The sequence below is a fragment of the Doryrhamphus excisus genome, linkage group LG19, assembly GCF_037039965.1.
Source record: "Doryrhamphus excisus strain RoL-2023G ecotype Guam linkage group LG19, RoL_Dexc_Guam_v1.1, whole genome shotgun sequence".
NCBI lineage: Eukaryota > Metazoa > Chordata > Actinopteri > Syngnathiformes > Syngnathidae > Doryrhamphus > Doryrhamphus excisus.
The window spans coordinates 15567893-15594244 of record NC_136375.1 but is presented as its reverse complement, the minus strand read 5'-3'; the positions used below and the strand labels follow the sequence as shown (position 1 = coordinate 15594244).

General features: G+C 40.4%; 2 protein-coding genes across 2 annotated transcripts in view; both read right to left on the bottom strand.

Moving 5' to 3' along the window:
- Window positions 1-6673, bottom strand: part of vps8 (VPS8 subunit of CORVET complex) — a 31589-nt gene extending 24916 nt beyond the window's left edge. The window contains exons 1-11 of the mRNA XM_058056647.2: window positions 6463-6673; window positions 5837-5905; window positions 5526-5656; window positions 4283-4379; window positions 4166-4198; window positions 2605-2659; window positions 2387-2511; window positions 1994-2080; window positions 1504-1571; window positions 1216-1369; window positions 1088-1147 (exon numbers count right to left, since the gene is read on the bottom strand). Coding sequence (XP_057912630.2) covers window positions 1088-1147; window positions 1216-1369; window positions 1504-1571; window positions 1994-2080; window positions 2387-2511; window positions 2605-2659; window positions 4166-4198; window positions 4283-4379; window positions 5526-5656; window positions 5837-5905; window positions 6463-6534 — 951 coding nt within the window. The 5' untranslated portion in view covers window positions 6535-6673. The remainder of the gene's footprint in view (window positions 1-1087; window positions 1148-1215; window positions 1370-1503; window positions 1572-1993; window positions 2081-2386; window positions 2512-2604; window positions 2660-4165; window positions 4199-4282; window positions 4380-5525; window positions 5657-5836; window positions 5906-6462) is intronic.
- Window positions 6674-8272: 1599 nt separating this feature from the next.
- piezo1 (piezo type mechanosensitive ion channel component 1 (Er blood group)) overlaps window positions 8273-26352 on the bottom strand; it is a 55555-nt gene continuing 37475 nt past the window's right edge. Inside the window, exons 36-54 of the mRNA XM_078799256.1 lie at window positions 25743-25913; window positions 25363-25621; window positions 23310-23498; window positions 22813-22968; window positions 22342-22731; window positions 19492-19619; window positions 19242-19389; window positions 18142-18294; window positions 17951-18012; window positions 15803-15961; window positions 15566-15713; window positions 15164-15352; window positions 13757-13849; window positions 13502-13674; window positions 12501-12623; window positions 12331-12410; window positions 9767-9950; window positions 8650-8791; window positions 8273-8565 (exon numbers count right to left, since the gene is read on the bottom strand). Of these exons, the coding sequence (XP_078655382.1) occupies window positions 8443-8565; window positions 8650-8791; window positions 9767-9950; window positions 12331-12410; window positions 12501-12623; window positions 13502-13674; window positions 13757-13849; window positions 15164-15352; window positions 15566-15713; window positions 15803-15961; window positions 17951-18012; window positions 18142-18294; window positions 19242-19389; window positions 19492-19619; window positions 22342-22731; window positions 22813-22968; window positions 23310-23498; window positions 25363-25621; window positions 25743-25913 (3070 nt within the window). The 3' untranslated portion in view covers window positions 8273-8442. The remainder of the gene's footprint in view (window positions 8566-8649; window positions 8792-9766; window positions 9951-12330; window positions 12411-12500; window positions 12624-13501; window positions 13675-13756; window positions 13850-15163; window positions 15353-15565; window positions 15714-15802; window positions 15962-17950; window positions 18013-18141; window positions 18295-19241; window positions 19390-19491; window positions 19620-22341; window positions 22732-22812; window positions 22969-23309; window positions 23499-25362; window positions 25622-25742; window positions 25914-26352) is intronic.

Here is a 26352-nt window from a genome sequence, read left to right as displayed (position 1 = left end):
ACGTAGCAGCATAGAAAGGAACGCTAAACCTAGCCTCACACGCAAAAAGCTCCAATATGTAGCGTCACCTTTGGCTAGCGGACATAGTGGTTTTCTATCCATGATGTGCTATACTTTTATTGTTTAGGGAACTTCCTTCCTGGGTGCATTGATTTCACGTAGCAGCATAGAAAGGAACGCTAAACCTAGCCTCACACGCAAAAAGCTCCAATATGTAGCGTCACCTTTGGCTAGCGGACATAGTGGTTTTCTATCCATGATGTGCTATACTTTTATTGTTTAGGGAACTTCCTTCCTGGGTGCATTGATTTCACGTAGCAGCATAGAAAGGAACGCTAAACCTAGCCTCACACGCAAAAAGCTCCAATATGTAGCGTCACCTTTGGCTAGCGGACATAGTGGTTTTCTATCCATGATGTGCTATACTTTTATTGTTTAGGGAACTTCCTTCCTGGTTGCATTGATTTCACGTAGCAGAATAGAAAGGAACGCTAAACCTAGCCTCACGCGCAAAAAGCTCCAATATGTAGCGTCACCTTTGGCTAGCGGACATAGTGGTTTTCTATCCATGACGTGCTATACTTTTATTGTTTAGGGAACTTCCTTCCTGGGTGCATTGATTTCACGTAGCAGCATAGAAAGGAACGCTAAACCTAGCCTCACACACACAAAAAGCTCCAATATGTAGCGTCACCTTTGGCTAGCGGACATAGTGGTTTTCTATCCATGACGTGCTATACTTTTATTGTTTAGGGAACTTCCTTCCTGGGTGCATTGATTACATGGGTGCAATATGTAGCGTTACCTTTGACTAGTGGCCTGAGGCTTTGTGAGCCAGCTAGTCGCGAGCCGCTGCGGCGTGGCGAGGTGTCAGGTTCTTAGGCGTAAGAATGTTCATAACAATAATAATGATGTGCTTCATATGCAGCTCACATGATGGAAGGTTGGAGGTTTTTTTCCCAAAAGGCTTTCTAGGTGGAATAGCTGTTCTTAGCTGCCTCTTTTTATCCGTTTTGATATCTTTAGAAGAAACTTTTTCCACAACCAAGACTAATGAAGAGCATGTGAACAGCTAAATAATACAGACCATGCTGTAGGGGAAGGTCACCCAAACTTTCAGGGAGGGCTTCAGTCCGATAACCAGAATCTGATGAAAATCAAATAAATAAATCAGACTATTTGAAATGACAGGAAAGGAAAAAATCACGGGTGTACCTTTGTGAGGGAAGCCAAGGCTAGTAGATAATAATTTGTTATGGGGTGGTCAGTGAAGTCGGGAGGTGTACGCAATGGTTCAATACAGCAAACTTCCCCTTTAGAACCGCTGAAGAGACATCTGGAGTCGCAGGAACGCATGCCCATGACTCTCCTGGAAAGAAGGATTCAATTCGGGGAATTGTGCCTTCACGTCATGTCGTTTTCTTATGTGTTCAATATAAACAGAGTTCCAACACATCATCCAACTCACTGTGTGCTGTTAAAAAGGTTAAAAGGTAGGCTTACCTGAAAGCCAGCTCAAAAACCGATCCTCCACTGTCACTGCACACTGCGAGAGTTGGGTCGTCTGTGAACTGGGGGCATCGGACAAAACAAAGACCAGAGACCAAAATAAGCTTGCTTTTTCTCTTTCTTAAACTTGTGTGTTTTGACTCACAAAAAAAAAAATGTAGTGGCGGTATCTATATACTGTATAACAGAAGGATATTCTTGCTCACGGTGCGACAAAAAACAAAAACGCATCCATGCTGAGGTAACGCATCGGATAAATCAACCACTACTACGTGGGTGTTAAACCACAACTCGACACTAAAAAAAATACACATCTTTTAATACTACTTTTTTTTTCCGAATGCCTGCAAGGTATGCTGGGTATTCCGGCATCAAAAACAACATGAACTATGAACAATAATACATTTGCTATCAAGACTATTTTTGTATTCTCGTCCATTCTCCGGTGGCCCAGTAGTACCAGAAGAACCTTGATGTGACATACCTTCACATGCAGAATCGCCGTCCCCGGAGGGTGTGCATCAGTGATGGTCCGCAGGAGTTTCCCATTGGCTAGATCCCACATAGTCATCTAAAAATAAGGGGGGTCAAACGAACCAAGATTATTCAAGTTTGCTTAAATATGTTACATACTGTTCGGAATATTGTTCGATATACATAAAAATGCCAGCCGTGATGAGTTAGTATCTTGAAGTGATGTCATCAGGGTACGATCACTCAGGTAAACAAACATGGCGGCGTACGAGACAGAGGATTTACAGTGTTTGAACATGGACATAAGCCTTAAGACGAAGATTGGTCGCCTTAAAAACACAGACTAAATGTAAAGTAGTCTGGAATTGCTTATCATTCAATTATTGAGTGGTTTGGGTAGTACCTGCCCTTTGGCAAATCCGCACAGAAGTCTTGAACAGTCGTTGTTGATGCTGAGGGCAGAAATAGCTCCAAACTCTGCTCCAGTTACTTTGTTACTCAGACAGAGTCGTAAAGCCTGGTTGGTATCTGGACAGGAGGATGAAAGACCGCGTTCATCAGGGAAGTCAGGCTCTGGAATGCACGAATTAAAGAGGCCGACCCGACATTGACATGTCTTACCAAAGACCAGAGCCAGACCATGAGATGTTCCCACCACAATCACACCTGCAACCGTCTACAAACACGAGGTAAATACATAAAAGCGTTAGGTCAAAAAAGACTTGAAAATGACAAGAGGCAGTCTAATACACCACAATGTTCATTAAGTCAGAATAATATTAGCATTATAATCACATTGACCCATTCATTCATTTTCTACCGCTTATCCTCACCAGGGTCGCGGGGGGTGCTGGAGCCTATCCCAGCTGTCTTTGGGGCGAGAGGCGGGGTACACCCTGGACTGGTGGCCAGCCAATCACAGGGCACATATAGACAAACAACCATTCACACTCACATTCATAGCTATGGACAATTTGGAGTCGCTAATTAACCTAGTGTGTTTTATATATATATATATATATATATATATATATATATATATATATATATATATATCCAAGTAAAAAAAATTAATACATATATTCATGTATATACATAAATATATATGCATATATATATATATACACACATATATATACATACACATATACACAAATATATGCACATATATACACATATACACATATGTATAATATATACATATACACACACATACATATATACATATATATATACACACACATATATATATATACATATATACACACATATATATATACACACACATATATGTATACACATATATATATATACATATATATATACACACACACATATATATGTATATATACACACACATATATATATATACGTATATATATTTGTTACTTGGATATACTATCCTGTAATCTCTCATTTATGGTGGTTAATTAGTTCCACTCCACAAAGTATTATTCTTTATGTATAAATGGAATATTTCCATATAGAAAACCCATTCATGTCTTCTAAATACAGTTGTTAACATTAGTAGAGCCCTCTAGACATGAAACAGCACCTCGCCAGTCACCTTTGTACTCATAATAAGAGAAAATAATGTGAGAGACCGGAGTTCAATTCCACCCTTGGCCATCTCATCATTACCCGGCTGCAGAAGCCAAGTTGCTTTCACCGTGAGGTCACCAACACATTGCCGGATATTCTCCTACAGCAGAATTCAGGCTCCTGTTTATCACCATTTTTGACCAAAACCTTTGTCGTTCTCTCACCGTGGTTTGCTGGAGTCCTAAAGCTTTTGAAATGACTTTCCTCTTTTCCACACGTCTCTTATGTTTTAAGGAGGGCTGGCAATCCCGTTTCACACAGGAAAATTCAAATATTATATAAGTTGTTTTGTCACTGACTAATATTTGAATTTGTTTGATGATCAGAAACATTTAAGTGTGATAAACATGCAAAAATGCTAATAATACTTTTTCACAGCACTGTATGTGAACCTTGTTCGACATATTTTCCAAGCTCAATTAAGAATTATTTTATGTCGAATTGACAAAAAATGAGCAGAATGACCTTTTGAGACCGAGACGTGCAAATAATTAAACAAGCCTTCCATTTTAGGAAGCGTCACAATCTGTTATTAATTATAATCACTATGGAAAGCAAAGTTCATGCAAGTCATGCTTACTATGGCAGTCGGTAATCCGGCATCCACTTTGTCCTGTGGAAAGAAGAAACACGGTCAACGTATATCCAAACCAGGCCTGAGTAAGCGTGGGTGTGTGTGTGTGTGTGGAAGTATTACAGCAGCCGAGACGATCTGTGCCGAGATGCCCTGAAGCATGCTGTGCTGAAGAACTGATCCATGAACTGCCGCTTTAAGATCCACGGCCCTCTTCTTCCTTCAAAGATGTAGACAACACGTTCACGTATGTACTTCTCGAATAAATCACCATTCCCTTGAAATGGCCGACTTCGTTGATGCTTAATTAATTTACCTCACAAGCACAGCTAAATGGTTTTGCAGACGTTTACCGCTTTGTGTTCAAAACAACTTGAAAAGTCTGAATGGATTTGAATGAAATTTTCAGGAAGTGGCGGGAATTGAATATTGGGAGTGGTCCACAATTTTTCCCAAATTTGCACTTTCATAAAACTGCTATTACGGGACATTCATGCTAGTTCTAGCTCAGAGTGGTTAGCAGGCAGGCCTCACGGCTAGGAAACCCGAGTTCAATCCCGCCCTCGGACATCTCTGTGTGGAGTTTGCATGTTCTCCCCGTGCATGTGTGGGTTTTCCCGGGTACTCCGGTTTCCTCCCACATTCCAAAAAACATGCTAGGTTAATTAGCCACTCCAAATCGCCCATAGGTATGAATGTGAGTGTGAATGCTTGTTTGTCTATTAGTGGCCTGTGATTGGCTGGCCACCAGTCCAGGATGGACCCCGCCTCTTGCCCCAAGTCAGCTGGGATAGGCTCCAGCATACCCGTGACCCTCGTGAGGATAAGCGGTAGAAAATGAATGAACTAATTGAATTCTAGCTCCTTCACATTTCTCAACCCATTCGGGACATTTAGAATTCCAGGTACATTGCATATCATGCTGGGGTGTTAGCATGCTAACATTAGCATAGCAACATTTCTAGCCGCTTTCAATTGTAGAAACACATATAACATAGCATTATTTAGAGTTAATGTTAATATGTTAATATGTTAGCATTACTAACATTCATTCATTCATTTTCTACTGCTTTTCCTCACAAGGGTGGTGGCAGGGGTGCTGGAGGGCACATATAGACAAACAACCATTCACACTCACATTCATACCTATGGACAATTTGGAGTGGCCAATTAACCTAGCATGTTTTTGGAATGTGGGAGGAAACTGGAGTACCCGGAGAACATGCAAACTCCCCACAGAGATGGGAGAGAGACCTTGATTGTCTCAATTTCCAAATTAGCATGTTTTCCTTTTTTTTTTTTTTTTATTATTCCGAGTCGTGCTGAATTGTATATGAACTGTGTGTGTGTGTGTGCGCATGCGTACCGTTTGAGTAGCGCTGGGTCCCCGCTGTCAGAGCTAGCAAGAGAAGCGGTGTCGCAGGAATGAGCATCAACATTTTCAGTATTCAGAAGGCAGGTATCTTCCAGCACAAATGCTTCCTCCTCGTCGTCCAGCTGCAGTCACATACAAACACAAAAACACCAAGTGGGGTGGCAACAAATGAGTTTTATTCCCACCAAATCCTGTCAAGCATGCAGGTTTTGAGATACAGAATGGGAGGAGTCATAACATCGTGTATAAAATCCATTCATCGCAGTCAGAAGGTCAGAAGCGGATGAAACCAGATACTTGACCTCATTGAGGATGCTTTCCAAGGTAGGTGGTGTGTCCACTTGGGGAATGTCAAATTCCTTATCGTCAATCTAAGGAAAGAAAACATCATTATTACAAAGGACGGGAATCCAAAATCGATTCCCAAGTGTTTCAATTCCCAGGAATAATTCTGCCTGATTCCCTTTTCGATTCCAGTGGACACGAATGACCAGGTATCCTGTTCATACCAGGTACAGGAACAAGTATTCTATGTCATATATTCTATATATTGGGTAATATGAGTATAAAGGTGACTATAGGGGTGTTACTTCATGTCCAGAGAGCTCTCATAATGCTGAAAAAAATGTTAACATGTTAATAATTGTGTTAAGAAGCCCATAAACAGGTTTTCTGTGCTTCCTTTATAAATAAAAAAAATCCTACTTAACAGAAATTCACTTATCATTATTATTATTGTTAAACCACACTCATACCAAAGGCACCATTTTCCGGTATAAAAAGGAAGCTATTATTTCAGGGTCACACTTCACGCTACACTACTAATAAATATTATAAATAAATGCATGTATACATTGGAATCAACAAAGGGGTTATGTTAAATTAATGTCCAAACACATATGAATGTAGAACATCGTGAAAGTCTTACCGTTTCCTCGTTCATCAGATCCATTTGTGAGGAAGAACCAAGCAGGCCGCAAGCGTTTAAAGACTCCGACATGCTGATGTTGTGTTTGAAGAGGACAATGCCTGTTTTTTATTAATTTATTCGTATAGACTCCACTTGTCAGAATTGCATTAGACTCTTCTTCCGCCGTCCCTCCATTTCAGTCTTCTTCTTTATACCGGAAGTATAACTTATGATGTGCATTACCGCCATCTTCTGGTAAGGAGTGTGGACCGCGATTCTAAAGTACTGTATATACTGTTATATTTACTACAAATAATTAATACATACTGTATATTTTATATATAACTACAATGGTAACAAAAGTCTCTAAAATGTTTTCCTGGGTCCGGGTCAGATTTAGCGAACTATTTAGAAATGTGTTCCCAAACTGTCATGGTCTATATAACCTTAAGTTCCGGTCATAGGCTCTTATTTTGTAACGACTTCCTGTTGTGTTCCGTTCTGTTTCTATTCACTTTTTCTTTCCTGTTTTTGAGTTTGTGTTGATTATTTAGTTCAGCCGGTAGCGTAGCATTGGCTGTGTTTGAATTCGGGTTCTGCGTCCTACTAGGCCAGTAGCCTACCCGGTCTACGACGGCCAGACGTTCGGAGGCTTCGAAACAGCCTTCTGAACTCAAGACGGTCTAGCCTTCCTCACACTTCCTGCTTGTGTCACGTGGTCTCATGTTTACCCTCACGCCATGACAGAATGACACATGTACATGTACACTCTGGACTGGTCTTTTGGTAAATGGCTGGGATTGAACGAGTTCATGTACACTGCCACTTTCATTCTACTTTATTAATCTTCCATAGTAGATATGTCATTGTTCAGGCTCATTTGCTTTGCTTTCTCAAATGCAAAGGCCTGCGAATGCCTTTTGATCCACCAGGGGGAGCTGCTGGATCCAATGCAGCCGGGGAGAGGAAAGTCTGCTCTTCCCTGTTTCGGATGGATGGTCAGATGGATGGATGGATGGATGGACACAATGCGCTGATGTGTGTTGAACAATTTAGACACACATCTAGTGTTTTGAAGACAAGTCATCAGTATTACAATTACAAGAGAATGAGATTGTCAAGCTAACTGAGAAGCAGTGAGAGCCAGGCAAAATGTGTAAACAAAAATGGCAGAAAGTGGAATGAGATTGAAACGTGAGTGATCAGATACTGCAGGTAGGCTTAGCCTTTGACAATTGCCTACACGTGTTAATATCAGGCGATGAAAAAGCACATGATCGGCATGAACGCCTTTCCACCTGATCACCTGTGGCTTATACCCAAGTAACCAAAATACGGCAAATACTGCAAGTATTACATGTTATCATCCATGTACTCGTTCTTGCATGATCACTGCATGTATATAAAACAATAAGTGTTTTTTTTAAGAGCGTTTTGTAGTCAAAATAGGTGTCTCCCAATGACTTGCATTGTTAGCTAGCTCATGTTAACCCGTTTTTCTGCTGTTAAAATGCATAGAAAAGGGAAATAAACATGTGTTCATTTTTCATATAAGGATTGTGAATGATGGGCAGCCTGAAAGTTTCACCGGTGATCTAATGAATGTTCATTTGAAAAACGTGTTTCGGTCTAAATGAAGTTGATCTTGTGCTTCCCAGCAGAAGAGGTGGAACCAGGAATTCTGACAATTATCCTAACCTTTCCCTGTGATACGGCACCACAGGCCAATAGCACTCATCATAAATAAATGTAAACATTTACACATAAACTATGTAATCAGTCCAATCGTCCAACTTCACTCATGGATGATCGGAATCGGCAGATCCCTAATTGTCATGGCAACGTAGAAAACATACAAGTGCAGCATGAAGAGGCGTGGTCTGAAGAATAAGAATCCATTGCCATTCCTGCAGCGTTCTCCCGACTACAACTTCATAAGGCAATATTTCATGGACAGTATTCCTTTGGGCGGTATTCCAATGACAACCAATCATTTGGTCAGTGTCTGTCTTGGCTTCGGATGTCCCTGGTCCATTTGATCATGGTTTCCGGGGACCGATAAAGGAAGATGAGTTTTGAATAAAGCTCCTCTTCCAGCTCCAGCTCTCCAGTTTCACGCACCTGGAAAATATTCAGGAATCTTAGCTTACAGAGGATGATTTCAAAGAAATGATTTTCTATGTGATTTTTCTTTTGGGGACCGACCAGAAAGATGTCCATGCAGAGCTTCAGTATGCGGTCGACACAGGGAAGCTCCTCAAACATGATGGAGTGGGAGATCTCACTGAAGAAGCCTCGTACGAACTTTCCAATGACGAGGACCACAGACACATACAAACCCATGATGCTGCAAATAAACAATTATTGCCAATTAGTATGGCCTGTCAATCAAGTATAGTGTCAACTTAGACATTTTCCCAAATATAATACATGCACTTAAAGCAGGTGTCGGGAACCTTTTTTTTTTTTGCTAAGAGTCATAAAAGTCATGCATCATATCATATTTTCTAACATGGATTCCAACGTATTTTTCAACTACTGTAAACGCCATCGACAGGTGAAGTGGTGCGGCGTCCGTGATTAAGGAGCTGAGCTCTCAATTTACCGGTCGACCAACATTCCTACCCTCACCTACGGCCTATGACATCGTAGTCTGGGCTTCCCGACCTTGGATAAGCGGTTGAAGATGGATGGTGCCACAGCAAACAGAAAAAGCACACAAACGTATAGAACAGGGGTCGGCAACCCGCGGCACTTTAGCCCCTTTTGTGGGAGCTCCCTTCGACGAGCGTGGTGATTTTTTTTTTTAACACTGAATTCGGGAAAATGTGCATTTTTGACATACAGTTTCATGAATTATGTTTTTTTTTCCCCCGCTGGAAGATAACCAAAGTAGCTTTTCTAATGATAAAGGTTCCCGACCCCTGGTATAGAACAATGATCTACAAAAGTACCGTATTTTCCGGACTATAAGTGGCACTTTTTTTCATAGGTTGGCTATTCCTGCGACTTATACTCCAGAGCGACTTATAAATGAAAAAAAGTGGACACCTTTTGTGTTCATGTTTATTTTTTTGTGTAGCTGAATAAGCATTGTGTTAGCATATCTTACACCTATTCAGCCTGTTCTTTATTCTTTTTTTATTGTTAGAACTTGCCTTCCAAGATGGCGGAATGTCTGTTTTACCTGCAAAAAATGCCACTTATACTCCAGTGCGACTTATGTATGTTTTTTTTTCTAGCTAATGATGCATTTTTGGCATTTTTTATAGTTCATAAATACGGTACTTTGATAGTGTACATGCGGATTGGAGTTCCTCACCCATAACCGGCGAGGAAGCCAAGGCTGGGTGGACTGACTTTGTCATTGAATATGATCATGGACAGAACTCCACATGACGAAGGGTCGCAGCCACCAACGGCAATGTCCCACCACTCCTGTTTCCCACTGGATGACTTGTCACTCATCAAGAAAAGGGTTATATTCTGGTAGCCGCCATCATTTCCTAAAACACACAAGCGATGGCGTTAAAACAGACGTACTTGGATACAAACGCTGAGTGCATGGCGATGTCGTGTCATGCTAACATCAAACTTTATGCCATTTAAAGCCTGCGGCTGGTTTTGTATTTTTGCCCTCAAAAAGCAGCAGCAAAATTAAAGAAAAAAGCAGCAATTTTTATAATAATAACAATAATAATGAATTATTAACATGTAAGGTCATTCTACAAAGAGAACAAAATGCATTAAGTTGAAATACTAGAAACAAGGGTGTCCAAACTGTGAGGCAGGGGCCTTTCTGGACCGCAACCATTTTTTTTTGTTGTTGTTTTTTTATTGGCCCTCAGCACATGTAACTTTGTTAAAAGTACTGTTAAAATCTAAAGGATTACTAGTAGTAGTAGGCTAGTATTAGCATGCTTATTAGCTTGCTTATTAGCCTGTTTTTGCCCTATTATATGAAATTTGTCAAATTTTTTGTAAAAAAAAAAAATCTATAAAAATGATGAAATTATTTAGGGGGGCTTAAGAACATTAATAGGGCTAATGACTATGTAATAGTCTATGTAATAGCACTATATAATAGGGCTAATGACTATGTGATAGTCTATGTAATAGTACTATATAATAGGGCTAATGACTATGTAATAGTCTATGTAATAGTACTATATAATAGGGCTAAAGACTATGTAATAGTCTATGTAATAGTACTATATAATAGGGCTAAAGACTATGTAATAGTCTATGTAATAGTCTATGTAATAGTACTATATAATAGGGCTAATGACTATGTAATAGTCTATGTAATAGTACTATATAATAGGGCTACAGACTATGTAATAGTCTATGTAATAGTACTATATAATAGTACTATATAATAGGGCTACAGACTATGTAATAGTCTATGTAATAGTACTATATAATAGTACTATATAATAGGGCTAATGACTATGTAATAGTCTATGTAACAGTACTATATAATAGGGCTAATGACTATGTAATAGTACTATATAATAGGGCTAATGACTATGTAATAGTACTATATAATAGGGCTAATGACTATGTAATAGTACTATATAATAGGGCTAATGACTATGTAATAGTACTATATAATAGGGCTAATGACTATGTAATAGTACTATATAATAGGGCTAATGACTATGTAATAGTACTATATAATAGGGCTAAAGACTACGTATGTAATAGTACTATATAATAGGGCTAAAGACTACGTATGTAATAGAACTATATAATAGGGCTAATGACTATGTAATAGTACTATATAATAGGGCTAAAGACTATGTAATAGTACTATATAATAGGGCTGATGACTATGTAATAGTACTATATAATAGGGCTAAAGACTACGTATGTAATAGTACTATATAATAGGGCTGAAGACTACGTAATAGTACTATATAATAGGGCTAAAGACTACGTATGTAATAGTACTATATAATAGGGCTAAAGACTACGTATGTAATAGTACTATATAATAGGGCTAATGACTATGTAATAGTACTATATAATAGGGCTAATGACTATGTAATAGTACTATATAATAGGGCTAATGACTATGTAATAGTACTATATAATAGGGCTAATGACTATGTAATAGTACTATATAATAGGGCTAAAGACTACGTATGTAATAGTACTATATAATAGGGCTAAAGACTACGTATGTAATAGAACTATATAATAGGGCTAATGACTATGTAATAGTACTATATAATAGGGCTAAAGACTATGTAATAGTACTATATAATAGGGCTGATGACTATGTAATAGTACTATATAATAGGGCTAAAGACTACGTATGTAATAGTACTATATAATAGGGCTGAAGACTACGTAATAGTACTATATAATAGGGCTAAAGACTACGTATGTAATAGTACTATATAATAGGGCTAAAGACTACGTATGTAATAGTACTATATAATAGGGCTAAAGACTACGTATGTAATAGTAATATATAATAGGGCTAATGATGACCACTTTTTTGAAAACAAACAAAAATAAAAATCCCTTGGAAGTTGAAATCCATAGCCATAGAGGCCTCACAGCTAGGAGACCCCCGTTCAATCCCACCCTCGGCCATCTTTGTATGGAGTTTGCATGTTCTTTTCTCCGGGTACTCCGGTTTCCTCCCACATTCCAAAAACATGCTAGGTTAATTAGCCACTCCAAATTGTCCATAGGTATGAATGTGAGTGTGAATGGTTTGTTTGTCTATATGTGCCCTGTGATTGGCTGGCCACCAGTCCAGGGTGGCTCCAGCACCCCCTGCGACCCTCGTGAGGATAAGCGGTAGAAAATGAAGGAATGATCAAGGTCAAGGTGGAAGGTGCTCTACAACTAGAGTCCGATTGATCGATTGACCTTCATATAGTTGACTGACTGGTTTGGCCTCTGCTCCATTGGGGGCCCGGATGTAATTTGGGAACATGTTAGGAACATGCCTGGGAATAAGACAAGAAGACAGGTAAATGACAGCTGTCATCAGATGAACATACGTATATTGAGTGTTTTCTTAACGAGTGTACACGTACACGGGCTTCGTGCGATTGCCCACCAGAAGAGAAGCCAGATTGGCTCTGACGGGATTCCCCGGCTCCAGATGAATGGAATGTTTGTCGTACGTGTGCTCCACGGTCCCCCCTTTACCCAGGTCCCTGTTGGGGATTCAGGACAAAACAAAGCAGCGAGTGAGTGTCATCCCGGTAGCAGGCTGTGCTACTTCCACGGCTATATCAAATGTACGGATCACGGTGCTCAGGCAACATGGCCGCTGGACTGTTCGGGTTGGCTTTCAAATGTTTGAGGCACGTTTTGCAGGATCATCGGCAGAAGGGTTCTGCGTTTTGAAGCAAGTATCGATATCGATATCGATATCATGTTTTTTTTCCCACTGATGGTGGCTGAGCATTTTGTGGCATAGGCTAGTTAAGCATGGTTAACGGCGTGATTGAGAGCGGTGACAGCAATTAAAAGGAAGCCAACCACGGTCGCCATGTACGACACTACGAAGTGTGGAATGGATGTCATGGAGCAACGACGGTGGCGCTGCCAGAGGACTATCCAACGACGGCTTGATGGCGATATTGAGGTGAACACGGAGGAAGCGCCTGCCGAGTGGCGCTTAAGCTAAGCTACCTGCTTTCATTGTATCGTCTGAGGGTTGTTGTTGTTGATGTTAAACAGTAGAATAAAGTCTCGGACCATGCCATGTTTTGTCGAGCGTGTAGTGCTGGGGGGGGTTGGTAACATCCATCATTCACAGTTGAGGGTGTTGCCAACCGAACGGTTCAGGCAACCATTGTTGTGTTTTTTGGCCTCTCCTTTCACTGCAGTTACAAGAGCGAGTTTATGCTGAGCAAGAAGATAAAGTTTGCTAACCGCATTCCACACTCAGACGCCAAACGTATGTTTAACGGTGCGCCTTGGTGCGCCCATCTCCCCGAAATAGAAATAGAAACTGCGCGGAAGATACACTACTGTTGCCTGGTCAACACCATTCATGACTTAGGATTAGCATCTAGCGCACACAAACCTTTGGAAATTCCACGACAGACGTAATGTTAGGTCAGCGGGGCTTTCCAGAAGTTCTTTGATCACTTCCTGTCTGCTGGGGGGGCTTATTCTCCACACTGATCCCGAGCTGCCTTCAATCATGGCTGTGACAACGTCCTCACAACCGTACAGGGAAATGAATTGCATGGCTACCTAAAAGAAATCAAAACAATCAAAGTGAATTCAAGAATAAATCCCAGTGCTTCTGGTGTTTGATTCCAAGATGACTACGTACCGCGTTGTTGCCAAACTTTTTGCTAAGTTCATTATACTCCGTCTGTGTGAAAGGCTGAATGGACTGCTGCTGGACGCTCATGGTGAAGAGAGGCTGGACACAGGAAATATCACCGGTGCTCAAACACAACACAGACCACTCTGGGCTGCACGGCGGCCTCACAGCTAGGAGACCCGAGTTCAATCCCACCCTCGGCCATTTTGTGTGGAGTTTGCATGTTCTTTTCTCCGGGTACTCTGCCTTCCTCCCACATTCCGAAAAAACTAAGTTGCTAGGTAGCTATGGTTGTTTGTCTATATGTGCCCTGTGATTGGCTGGGTGTCAGGGTGTACCCCGCCTCTCACCCGAACACAGCTGGGATAGACTCCAGCACCCCCGCGTGTGGATAAGCGGTAGAAAATAACGAATGAATGAGTGAGTATCATGAGAGAGGTAAATTGGTCCCTTGAAAAAGTTAGTATGTACTCCATGTGGGACAAAAACGAGCTCCAAACTAACCACGTTGCTTGTTTGTTTTGAAACTAAAATATCACTCTGCTAAAAACGTTACGAAAGTCAGAAACCAGAAGCTAGGCAGATAACTCTAGCGAGCTGGCACTAGTGACAGCGAGGCAAAGCGTGCGAACAAAGATGCAAGAAAAGGGGAGGTTTGACGAGGGCGTGATCAAACATGCTGGCATGGACTGATGCGGAATTCAAACGCAATCCTACCTCATTTTATTTATGATATTAATTTGAAGCACAATATCAAAAAAAAAACAATGCAAAGGTCACATGTCTCAAGATGGCGCCACCCGAGTACACGCTAGTTATAGCAGCTCTGTGTCTTCTGCAGTGTTTTAAGTGTTTCATAGTGCTTTATTTATTACTTTGTTATTGTTTTTGTGCCATAGCGAACCCTTAAGCAAGTCCGTAGCTATAGATGTTAGCTGTTAGCTTTGAGCACCCCTTTGCGATGCCAAGCCATCAGAGATCCCCGTGGAGATACAAAGGAGGATAGGCCGCTTAGCGGGAGTGAATAGCATAAAAGACGGTATAAAGGTTGCTGGATAAGGACGGTATCAACCATGTTTACGCCAGTCTGGCGTCATGGGGAACGTGAGTGCACATGAGACTAGCATGAGAGCAATATTATGTTTAACTTTTCCTACATTTATTCAGAGATAATATAAATTTCATTCATTCATTTCATTAGATTGTTTATGGACACATGCCAACCCCATAGTTTTTATGGAAACCCGATGATTTTGATCGGTTGCAGATGGATCAGTGGACCAGTGCCAAGATTATAACATTAAGCTGTAAGAATTCATATTTCAAATTTAAACCCGCTAATAACAAGCTCATGTCCTAAACTACAAACACATGCGTGAGACAGTAAGACGTACTTTAGGAAGCAGAGGTTACCTCATATCCTCCGAGCTTGACGGTAACGGTGACATCAATGGGGTGGTTGACCACACCCACCACAGATCTGACCAATGAGATGAAGAGCAGGGGGAACCAGATGATGCACACTAAGAAGAGGATGATGAGTCCACCCATTCCATATTTCACCATCTTCTTTTTCTTTTGTCCTTTCGGCTGTGGATATTTCTGAAGGGAGATAAGATTATTACAACATATTTTGCATTATGATTCGTCAAGTTTAATAAATTGTTCTGTACATTAGAGATGGTGGAGTATTGACTGAGTCGTTCCTATGTTTTGGTATCTTTTAACTTCATGAAGACATAATTGTGCAACTGTAACTCTAACTGCATATACTACGTACATGGACCAGATAGCACGGACTCACTGGACTTATACCTTTTCCGTCTCACGACTGCATTTGATGATGAAAATATTGGCATAAATGTCCTCTACACACATCCAGTTGGACAGAGACAAGGTCGTATCAGTCCAAACCCAGTCCATCACGGCTCGCAGCTCTACGAGGAAAGGGACCAGACGGAAACTACACAGACACAAGCACACATTCATTCACATGAGGTCGATATTCCTGGAGCTGATTTGGGAATTCATGTTCAACCATGCGCTTCGTACCCTTGGAAGAGAAACAAGTTGAGGTGGCTGTAGTTTTTGGTGAGGAAGTTGCCCAGAATACGAGTTGGGTATCCGCAGCGGATCTGGTATGCTGACAGGGCAAAGTAAATACATTTGACAAAGTACCACAGCTGGGCCACTAAGTTCTGATTGAACCTCCTACACGGAGAAAAATAACGAGAGACAAGAGAGATATAACAAAATATTGTTTCAATAAACAATCATGTCTGCTTTGTGATCATTGACTGTGGGGAAATAATTGGTTGATCCTGTGCTCATTTCACATGCTTTGCAAACACGTTTAGTTTGGACTACTTGCTTTATTTATGATAACGGAAAAGTTCAAGTTTAACGGCGGCTCGTTTTTTATACACGCGGTTAACGCGCACTGCTTCCTGTTTGACCCTCGGCGGCCACCGTAGTTTGGTTCAAGTACGCTAACTGTAGCCACAAGTCTGAACAAATATTAATGGTAAATGGAGAAAGAAAAGCGTATTTAAATTGGTAAAGTTAGCTTCAAAGCCCCTGGCAGATGGTTCTTGTAGTTATTTGTATCTACTGTCGCCGTGTTTGACTTATCACGGATTACATGGCCTGTCGGAGACTGGAGCAGCGAAGGTATTGTTTTTTATTGTCATATAAAGTGCTACTTTAGCATAAGAGTGGCCCAACTAACCAGTGGTTTACATTTTTACATCTCTCTGATGATTTTTGCATTGAACTGCCAGCTAAAATTGGAGTTCCAGCTGCTATTGACGGGCTGTCAATGTGATGACCGTAGCCGAAGTCCAGTGTTATGCTAGCGTTAGCCATTTAGCACTACTTGAACTACCACAATGATGCACATTAGCACTCAAAATCATCAAATCTTACCTTTACGCATTCCTACATAGTATCAGCATTCGGGAGCAAGTATGAGGTGAAAGAAAAAAGAGGGAAAATACATCCAAATACATCCATACAGCCCTCTTTGCATCGGTGAACGGTGCATCGGTGCGTTTAATGGCCGTCGAAAAAGTAGGACAAATCGCAAATCCAAATCCATTGTTATGCTAGCGTTAGCCATTTAGCATGGAACTACCACAATGATGCGCATTAGCACTCAAAGTCATCAAATCTTACCTTTTATGCATTCCTACATAGTATCAGCATTCTGGAGCAAGTATGAGGTGAAAGAAAAAAGAGGGAAAATGCGTCCAAATACATCCATACAGCACTCTTTGGAGGATGGTGCGTTCAATGACCGTCAAAAAAGTAGGACAAATCGCATTCAAAATTCAAAAACTGTGGAAATAGTTAAGAGTATTGTAATAAAATAATATTTACTGTAATATAATGATTAATTTCTATGTATTTTTACATGACATTAGGTTTGCAATTTGGATGAAATATTTTCTGACTATTGTGTGTTTTAGCTATTGTAATGACCCTTAGGGGTATTCTGTATTCTGTATTATGTGTTACATGTTGTATTTGCGCATGTGTTGCAATGGAGAGATAAGTTCCGGGGTTGGGAAGGAAAAGGGGTGACGGACAGGAAGTGAGGCAGAACCCGCATGTTAGAGAGTTGTAGGTGTGGGTTATGGGGCCCTAACGTAGCCCTCGTTAGGATCATTGTTCTTGGACCTTAATAAAAACCCGTCTGTCGTTCTGCCCGTCTGGTCTGGTGCGTTACAGTATTTTCATTTGTACTTGGAGCTAATATGCTAATACTAAAGAAAAATAATAATACATAAATATGCTTGCTGACTGTATTTTTTTTAAATAATGGCCCAAAGTTCCCAAATTGATATCCCTTGACATAAAAATTATCGTTGTAGGTGCACATCGAATCCATCTGCGATTAAATGCAATGAATTGTGAGTTAACTATGGACAAAATGTGATTAATCACTATGAAATATGTGAATTGATTGACAGCCCTATATGTTCTTCCATGACACGTTCGGAGACACTGACCAGGAAGTGAGGATTGAGTGTAAGGGGACATCCATTAAGAAACGGAAAATTAAGAAAATGCAGAACAGAAAGTAAAAAATAATCATAATATCTCCGTTTGGGGGGACTTGGACATTCTGCAGAGGTTCAACTAATTATTTCCCTCACTGTATGTCATATGATGCAACATATTTTAATATTTCTACTGTACCTTTCAGTGACAGCCGGGAGGATGAAGAACATCCAAAGGTGTATCCCAAACACAAGACCCACCTTGGAGAAGAGGGAAACGATAACTTCATCCAGGTGCTTGCAGTGTGAAGCGGCAAGGTAATGCGTACGCAACAAAATACTTTGGCATTCAGACATGCGATTTATGAACGACGTGGGCGAAAAACAAACCTGGAAAATGAGTTTCCCCAAGACGGCCTTCCGCAGGTAGAGCGCTCTGTCAATGATCATGGTGCTGAACTGGATGAGGAGCATCACCAGGAACGCTTCAGGAACCTGGTCTTCTGACAAGGTGGATGCTATATCAGCTGCTGCACTGTGCTTCTACGGGAACATCAGATTAATCAGATTAATATTAGATATTATAATTCAAAAATAATATTAAATGACCAAACACCACGCTTTCATATTCCATCCTGCTGTTGTATATCGTTACGTATAACTTTATAGCAGACATTTCTGGTTTGGGTAATACTTGTATACATGTACTACGAACTTAGGTCTAAAGCAGGGGTCTCAAACACGCGGCCCGCGGGCCAAATGTGGCCCGCAGGACACAAGTTTGAGGCCCCCGCCTTGATATGAAAGTTTAACGTGGTTTGATATGGATGCTGTATGGTATCATGTACCCAGAAAAAATTATTACGTTTGATTCATGTTCATGTTAAAGGTTAAATAACTGTTAATAGCTATCCTCCCTATCCGTGTGGAAGTGGTAAGTTTTTGGCTCTTTAAGTTTAAAGGAAATAACTTGGAGGCTACCGTTTAGGTCGCTAGCTCTCTAGTTTGCGAGTTAGCATGTGTCTCAAGACCCTGCAGTTGCGCAATATGTTGTAAATGGCCCTCGGCCATCTCTGTGTGGAGTTTTTGCATGTTCTTTTCTCCGGGTACTCCGGTTTCCTCCCACATTCCAAAAACATGCTAGGTTAATTAGCGACTCCAAATTGTCCATAGGTGTGAATGTGAGTGTGAATGGTTGTTTGTCTATATGTGCCCTGGGATTGGGCTGGCCACCAGTCCAGGGTGTACCCCGCCTGGGATAGGCTCCAGGTTTTAAAATGGTGTGAAACGGTCCAAATGACTTTTGGTGGACCCCTGTCCTAGTTTCCTGCTACAAGTTCCTGTACTAGAGCAGAGAACCTTCAATTCCAAACGCAGGGATTATTTTCTCAAAGGTTGAAGAAGCGCACTTGCACTTTTACTGTAGAACGGGTCTCCTGGGTTTGGTTGTTGACACAAAAAAAAGGTACAGATGGAGAACTTTTACTCACCCCAAAAGCCCAAAAGCCAAACACAATGACGATGAAGTCGATGACGTCAGTCAGGAACATGAGCGCATAGACATCGGTGGCAACCCGATAGTCTCCTCGAAGGGTATGAATGAAGAAACCTTGAATGGGCTTGTAAACACCCTGGATGCTGGGAAGAAAAGGCAAATGGTGCAATAGCAGTGTTAGCATGCAAGATGGTGCATGCCATGCAATGTATTGGATTCATAAATGCAAACAGGGACTGACTCACCCATAAATAAATGCTAGTTTTAACTTATGTCCAATCGTTTGTAGTCTACGGCTGGCTCCTTCTCGCTTCTTGGCCTTCCTCTTTTTGTTCCCTTGGTCTTTGCTGGAACATGAGCTCTCGGAGGTGGACTTCACTGGAATGGGCATCATGTTTGCCGGAGATGAATGAAAAAAAAAATAGTTACAATATGAAAAAAAAAAACAGCCGGAAACCTCCAACAACATTTGATATACTACATGTCATACTTTTGGTCATTTGAAGCATTATTGGTGCATTCACTTTCACAGAGCACATAGTGATGAATGACTTCATATGCGGGTCACGGCATGGACTGGTGCTGCTGCTGCTTTTGAAGGACTTTATGCTAATGCTAATGATTTACAGTGAAGAAAATAAGTATTTGAACACCCTGCTATTTTGCTATTTCTCCCACTTAGAAATCATGGAGGGGTCTGAAATTTTCATCGTAGGTGCATGTCCACTGTGAGAGAGATAAACTAAAAAGAAAAATCCAGAAATCACAATGCATGATTTTTTAACAATTTATTTGTGTGATACAGCTGCAAATAAGTATTTGAACACCTGTGTATCATCTAGAATTCTGACCCTGAAAGACCTGTTAGTCTGCCCATTAGAAGTCCACCTGCACTCCATGTATCATCCTGAATCAGATGCACCTGTTTGAGGTCGTTAGCTGCATAAAGACACCTGTCCACCCCATACAATCAGTAAGACTTTAACTTGTAACATGGCGAAGACCAAAGAGCTGTCCAAAGACACCAGAGACAAAATTGTACACCTCCACAAGGCTGGAAAGGGCTACGGAGCAATTACCAAGCAGCTTGGTGAAAAAAGGTCCACTGTTGGAGCTATCATTAGAAAATGGAAGAAGCTAAACATGACGGTCAATCTCAATCGGAGTGGAGCCCCATGCAAGATATCACCTCGTGGGGTCTCAATGATTCTAAGAAAGGTGAGGAATCAGCCCAGAACTACACGACAGGACTTGGTCAATGACCTGAAAAGAGCTGGGACCACCGTTTCCAAGGTTACTGTAGGTAATACACTAAGACGTCATGATGTGAAATCATGCATGGCACGAAAGGTTCCCCTGCTTAAACCAGCACATGTCAAGGCCCGTCTTAAGTTTGCATATGACCATTTGGATGATACAGAGGAGTCATGGGAGAAAGTTTTATGGTCAGATGAGACCAAAATAGAACTTTTTGGTCATAATTCCAATAAGCGTGTTTGGAGGAAGAAGAATGAAGAGTACAATCCGAAGAACACCATCCCTACTGTGAAGCATGGGGGTGGTAGCATCATGCTTTGGGGGTGTTTTTCTGCACATGGGACAGGACGAGTGCACTGCATTAAAGAGAGGATGACTGGGGCCGTGTATTGTGAGATTTTGGGGAACAACCTCCTTCCCTCTGTCAGAGCATTGAAGATGGGTCGTGGCTGGGTCTTCCAACACGACAACGACCCGAAGCACACAGCCAGGAAAACCAAGGAGTGGCTCCGTAAGAAGCATATCAAGGTTCTAGCATGGCCCAGCCAGTCTCCAGACCTGAACCCAATCGAAAATCTTTGGAGGGAGCTCAAACTCCGTGTTTCTCAGCGACAGCCCAGAAACCTGACTGATCTAGAGAAGATCTGTGTGGAGGAGTGGGCCAAGATCCCTCCTGCAGTGTGTGCAAACCTGGTGAAAAACTACAGGAAACGTTTGACCTCTGTAATAGCAAACAAAGGCTACTGTACCAAATATTAACATTCATTTTCTCAGGTGTTCAAATACTTATTAGCAGCTGTATCACACAAATAAATTGTTAAAAAATCATGCATTGTGATTTCTGGATTTTTCTTTTTAGTTTATCTCTCTCACAGTGGACATGCACCTACGATGAAAATTTCAGACCCCTCCATGATTTCTAAGTGGGAGAAATAGCAAAATAGCAGGGTGTTCAAATACTTATTTTCTTCACTGTAATTTCATTTGAACATGCATCAGATTACAATTGAATGCATCCCATAATCACTTCCCAGTTCCACATGTCCAAAAGGAGTAGGAAGAAGCAAAGCTTATTAAATCCTACCCCTCCATCTGGTACTATTACAATCACTAACTGTTACATTTGTTCACTTCCTGCTTTCCTTTTTTTTTTTTTTGTTTTTTTTTTTTTTATTTTTTTTTTATTTTTATTTTTATTTTCATCAGATTCCAATTGAATGCATCCCATAATCAGTTCCCAGTTCCACATGTCCAAAAGGAGTAGGAAGAAGCAAAGCTTATTAAATCCTGTTTAAAACTGTTACATTTGTTCACTTCCTGCTTTCCTAATATACATTTTTTTAAATATATAATATATAAATATTATAAATAAATAATATATTATAATAAATGAAACATTTATTGTATATTAATATATAATATAATATATTACTATAGAAATTTAATGTTTTGTTCATTAAATATTTTTTAAAAGGGCATAGGTGATTAATCATGATGAATTTGACATAGTTTATTTTTGTTATTAATTTATAAATATATAAATATTAAAAATAAATAATATATTATAAATATATATTAATATAAATATATAATTAATTATAATTAATATATTATAATTAATTAACACTATAATATATCATAATTCATATATAAATTTAATGTTTTGTTCATTAAATATATATTTTATATAAGGGCATAGTTGCAAATGGTGATTATCATGATTAATTAATTTGACAATTGTGATTAATTTGATGACCATTTTTAATCATTTGAAAGCCCTTTTTTTTTATTTATTTTCCACTCACTTTAATTGGTCACAGGTCCGTAAAGGGCCATCTTTTTTTAATGAATTTTATTTTTTTTATGATTTTTTTTCTTTTTCTGACTATTGTTGATCCACTAGCCTGTAGTTTTATTGTTGGATGGAGTAGCCTTTTTTTTGGTTTGTTTTTAATAACAGGGTAAAAGCTTCTGAAGCCTTTTGACTCCGTTAGTTGACGCTCACCTTTGGAATTCTGTTTTTTAAGCTCTCTGAGTTTCTTTCGGAAGTGGAGGCCGCCGCTTTTCTGCTGGCCTTTCTCCACGAACTCCTCATTGCTCCCGCTCACCGCATCCTTTTCCGAGCCACCAGAAGGATTCGGCCCAGGCACGGGTTCTGCTGCCGAGTCAGCGGAAAGGAGTTGTGTGGTGACGCTGCAAGTGCTTATTCCAACATCGTCCACATTAACCTGTGTTGAACAGAAGAACGGAATAGAAAACTTCAATAAATCCTTCTTTTATCACGATTTATTTGTTTGCACATACTGAACCTTTTCAAGTTGTTCCAGGTGGATGATGTTTAGGTTTTCAGTGGTGGACGCAGAGTTTAACCTACACACTTTGGTTTTGTCTTGGTCCTCCTTGTTATTCTCTGAAGAGCTACTCTGTTCCTCCAAGGGGTCTTTGTGGTCCCAGAGGCCGTAACGCTGTATACAAATAAGGGCAGACATATTTGAATATAGCTCTACGATGGGACATCTGAAATCATACAAGGTCAATCCAAATGTTGGACCTTGAACCGTCATCATGAAGCCATGCGAGACCAGACAGCAGCAGTGAGATACGTAAACGATCACGCTTAGCGAGCAATAATAATAATGTCTGTGGGAGGTTTTACGATTCCATCACAGAAAGGTGTGGCGAAGAGGACAAATATGATTCAGATGATAGAGCCAAAAATACAAAACAAAATTCATTCATCCTCTGCGTATCATAGCACGGACATATCAATAATAACAATCAACAACAATAAACATAAACAACTCACCATGAGCAAAGATCTATGGAAGAACAAAGCCAACAACTGAAGGAGATCATATCTTATATACGTGTCCGTCTTCTCCACACCCAAGATGCGAGGTGGAAAAAAAGGCTTGTCTTCATTCAAAGTCATCTCATACACACTATTCCAAGGAAAAAAGCCAAACTGGAACAGGTATTTTACCAACACCATCACCTGGACGGGGACAGAGACGTGCAGACAGTCAAAATAAAAACAAAGGAGATCCTCCGCCACCCCGGAAGGGGTCGACGTGACTACAGCTATAGGAGGGGCCTTAAGAGAAAGGCTTACACAAAACGCTTTACACAAACCCTAAAAACGAAGATAAGTATGGTAGGCCATCAATAACAACCCGGGAACGAGGGACTATCCACACGGAAATTATTTCATGTCAAAAACAGCAAAGTATTGATGGTTTCATCTCCATGGAAACACCACTCTGGGTGCCCGGAAAGTATTTTTTTTCAACGGCTTCCAGAGTGGGAAAAATGAGTGACTTTAGGTGATATGTTCCAGGACTCCAATCATGATAAAAAAACATATTTAGAAAGTTTTATAACTCATATATGGCTGAAATTCATTTAACACAGTGTGGAATGAATGAACTGTGATAAACCATGGATTCATGTAATAATCATTACAATAGTGGCAATCCTGCCATTAATTATTAGGTTATTATTAGCTGACGACCTGTGAGGCGTCTTTGTATTAAACTACACACTCTCAGATACAGTAAAGTCTCGTTATATCGATATTCTCGGGAGTCGGAAAAAATAGCGATATAACCGGACTATCCATATATCCGATCATGCGCCGAACTGCATTAAAAGTGGGCGGATCTTTGATATGGCATGTAATTTTCTCCTTGAGTTCATGGATTGCGTATCTAGCATGCTTTTGTACTACAATACATTTTGTACTACAGTAAATAAAAATAAACTTACGCTGTAGTGATTACCGGTTACCGGGACATAATTCACCCCGGAACATAATTCACCCCGGAACTATCGATAGGGAAGGTGTTGCCACCCGGAGGGGTAGGCGCGAGGGACGGGTGTTTTCCGCTGTGTGTGCTGCACTCTGGTGGTGGAAGTGTGAAAAATAAAGTTGACTGGAAGCAGCCGTTCGCCGTGTTCTTTTTTGGTATTGAAATCCTTAAGCAAAGATTGATTTAAGCTGCTTTTGTATCGATATAAGCAGACCAAATTGGCTGGCGGGAGATGAAAAGGGCATCGTAGTAACCGGATTATCATAATAACCGGGTATCGTACTAACGGAGCTAATTATATCATAAAAGACTAGAAATTTGCCGGGAAATGAAAATAGTATCGTAATAAGTAGTAATTCGTTTTAACCGATATCGATATAACGAGACTTTACTGTATTTGTCTTCTTGCATAGCTGTATCGTTTTCCTGTCCTTGTTAGACCCAGTTGGCGCTGCTCTCTGAAGAGAGTAGTTAACAGCATGGTAAGAGATTTTAGTTTTAGTTTAGATTTTTTTAGATGGCTTTTCTAATCATCTATTAGCCTTATAAAAATGATGAACTTGGATTAGCAGCCATAGCAGGAGATTGATGCAGAGGACTGACGAGGAAGTTGTTGATAGTAGGCCTCCTTCTTTCAAAATCATCTCATTCATTTTCATTGTTTGGGAAATGGATAAAATTGTTTGTGAAATGCATGAAAATGTGTTTTTCTTTGGAAAACAATGTCTTTGTTTTCCTGCAAGTGATGCCAAACTTTGGAGCGGTCGTATAAGGGCATGCCTCTGAGTGACTCATTTGGTTGAGCCAATCAACACATCACATTCTAAAGAGTGTTAAATAGAACATACAGTCGTAAAAAAAAAAGTTTGATTAAAAAAAAAGGGCATTAAGTGTTGAGTTGTGTCGTCAGGTGAGGAATAAAAAGACTTTGATGTGATGCATCACATACGCCCAGCGCTGATGCTTTAACAAGGGTTCTAAAAATAGAATCTCTCTCATTCATCATAAGCCAGAATATGAATTTGTGTCATGTATTTGAAGCGTGCATACCTCCGTGTAGACAATGGCAGTCATCCAAAACCTTTTGGTTGGTCTGGGAACAGTCAACATGGCCCACAGAAAGACCAGAATGGGCAGGAGCAGCGATATCACGGAGGCGCTGACCAAATGATTCAAGATGATGATGAAATAACAAACGAGCTCGGAGTGAGCTGCCAACAGACTATGAGTGGCGAAGAGCAGCTTCAGTACGCGGTTTTGATTGCTGTAGAACAATCTGCTTTCTTCCAGTTCTTCGATGAAGATGTACCTACAAAAAGGGGAAAAAAGGTGTCAACGAGGTGGAGAATATGGTAGATTTGCTTTGGCCTCCCAACCCCAACTACGTCGGCCATCATTCATAATATGAATTGTTATATCACGGTGACTACCTGTCTCCCAGCACCTCACTGGCTGTTCTGGAGTGTCTGTGTTGTTGCACGGATTGATGGGGTATCTGGTCACCGCTTCCGAGCAGGAGGTCGGGATTCAAGAGGTTGGTGGTGCTGCCGAGCCTCGGGGGAGGAGCCGAGCCCTCCGCAACCTGGCTATCTCCCAAGCCGCTGCGGAAAGGGAGTAAAGCAAGCATGCGTGCACACAAAATGAATAAAAAAAACACTTTTATCATTGAAATAGAAGCAGAGTCATTCTCCCATCCTGGGTTGCCAGGTTGACTCATCTGACATGATCTACCTTGGAGATATTTGTTTCCCACATAAAGCTAAGAAAAATGCAACTTGAAAAAATCCCACAACAAATGTGTGTCATAATCAAAGCTCAATTTGGCCCAAAAAATGAAATATAGATAGATTAGATAAACACTATATTTTAACACTATAATTCACATTTCCAGCAATTCTGCAAAAATGTCCTAATGAACTACATTAAAAGAATAATAATTAGGTTGCATTTCCAACAATGGACATACGTACACTCCTGATCAAAATTGTATGACCTTTGTAATAATAATAGTAATAATAATAATAATTATTATTATTAATA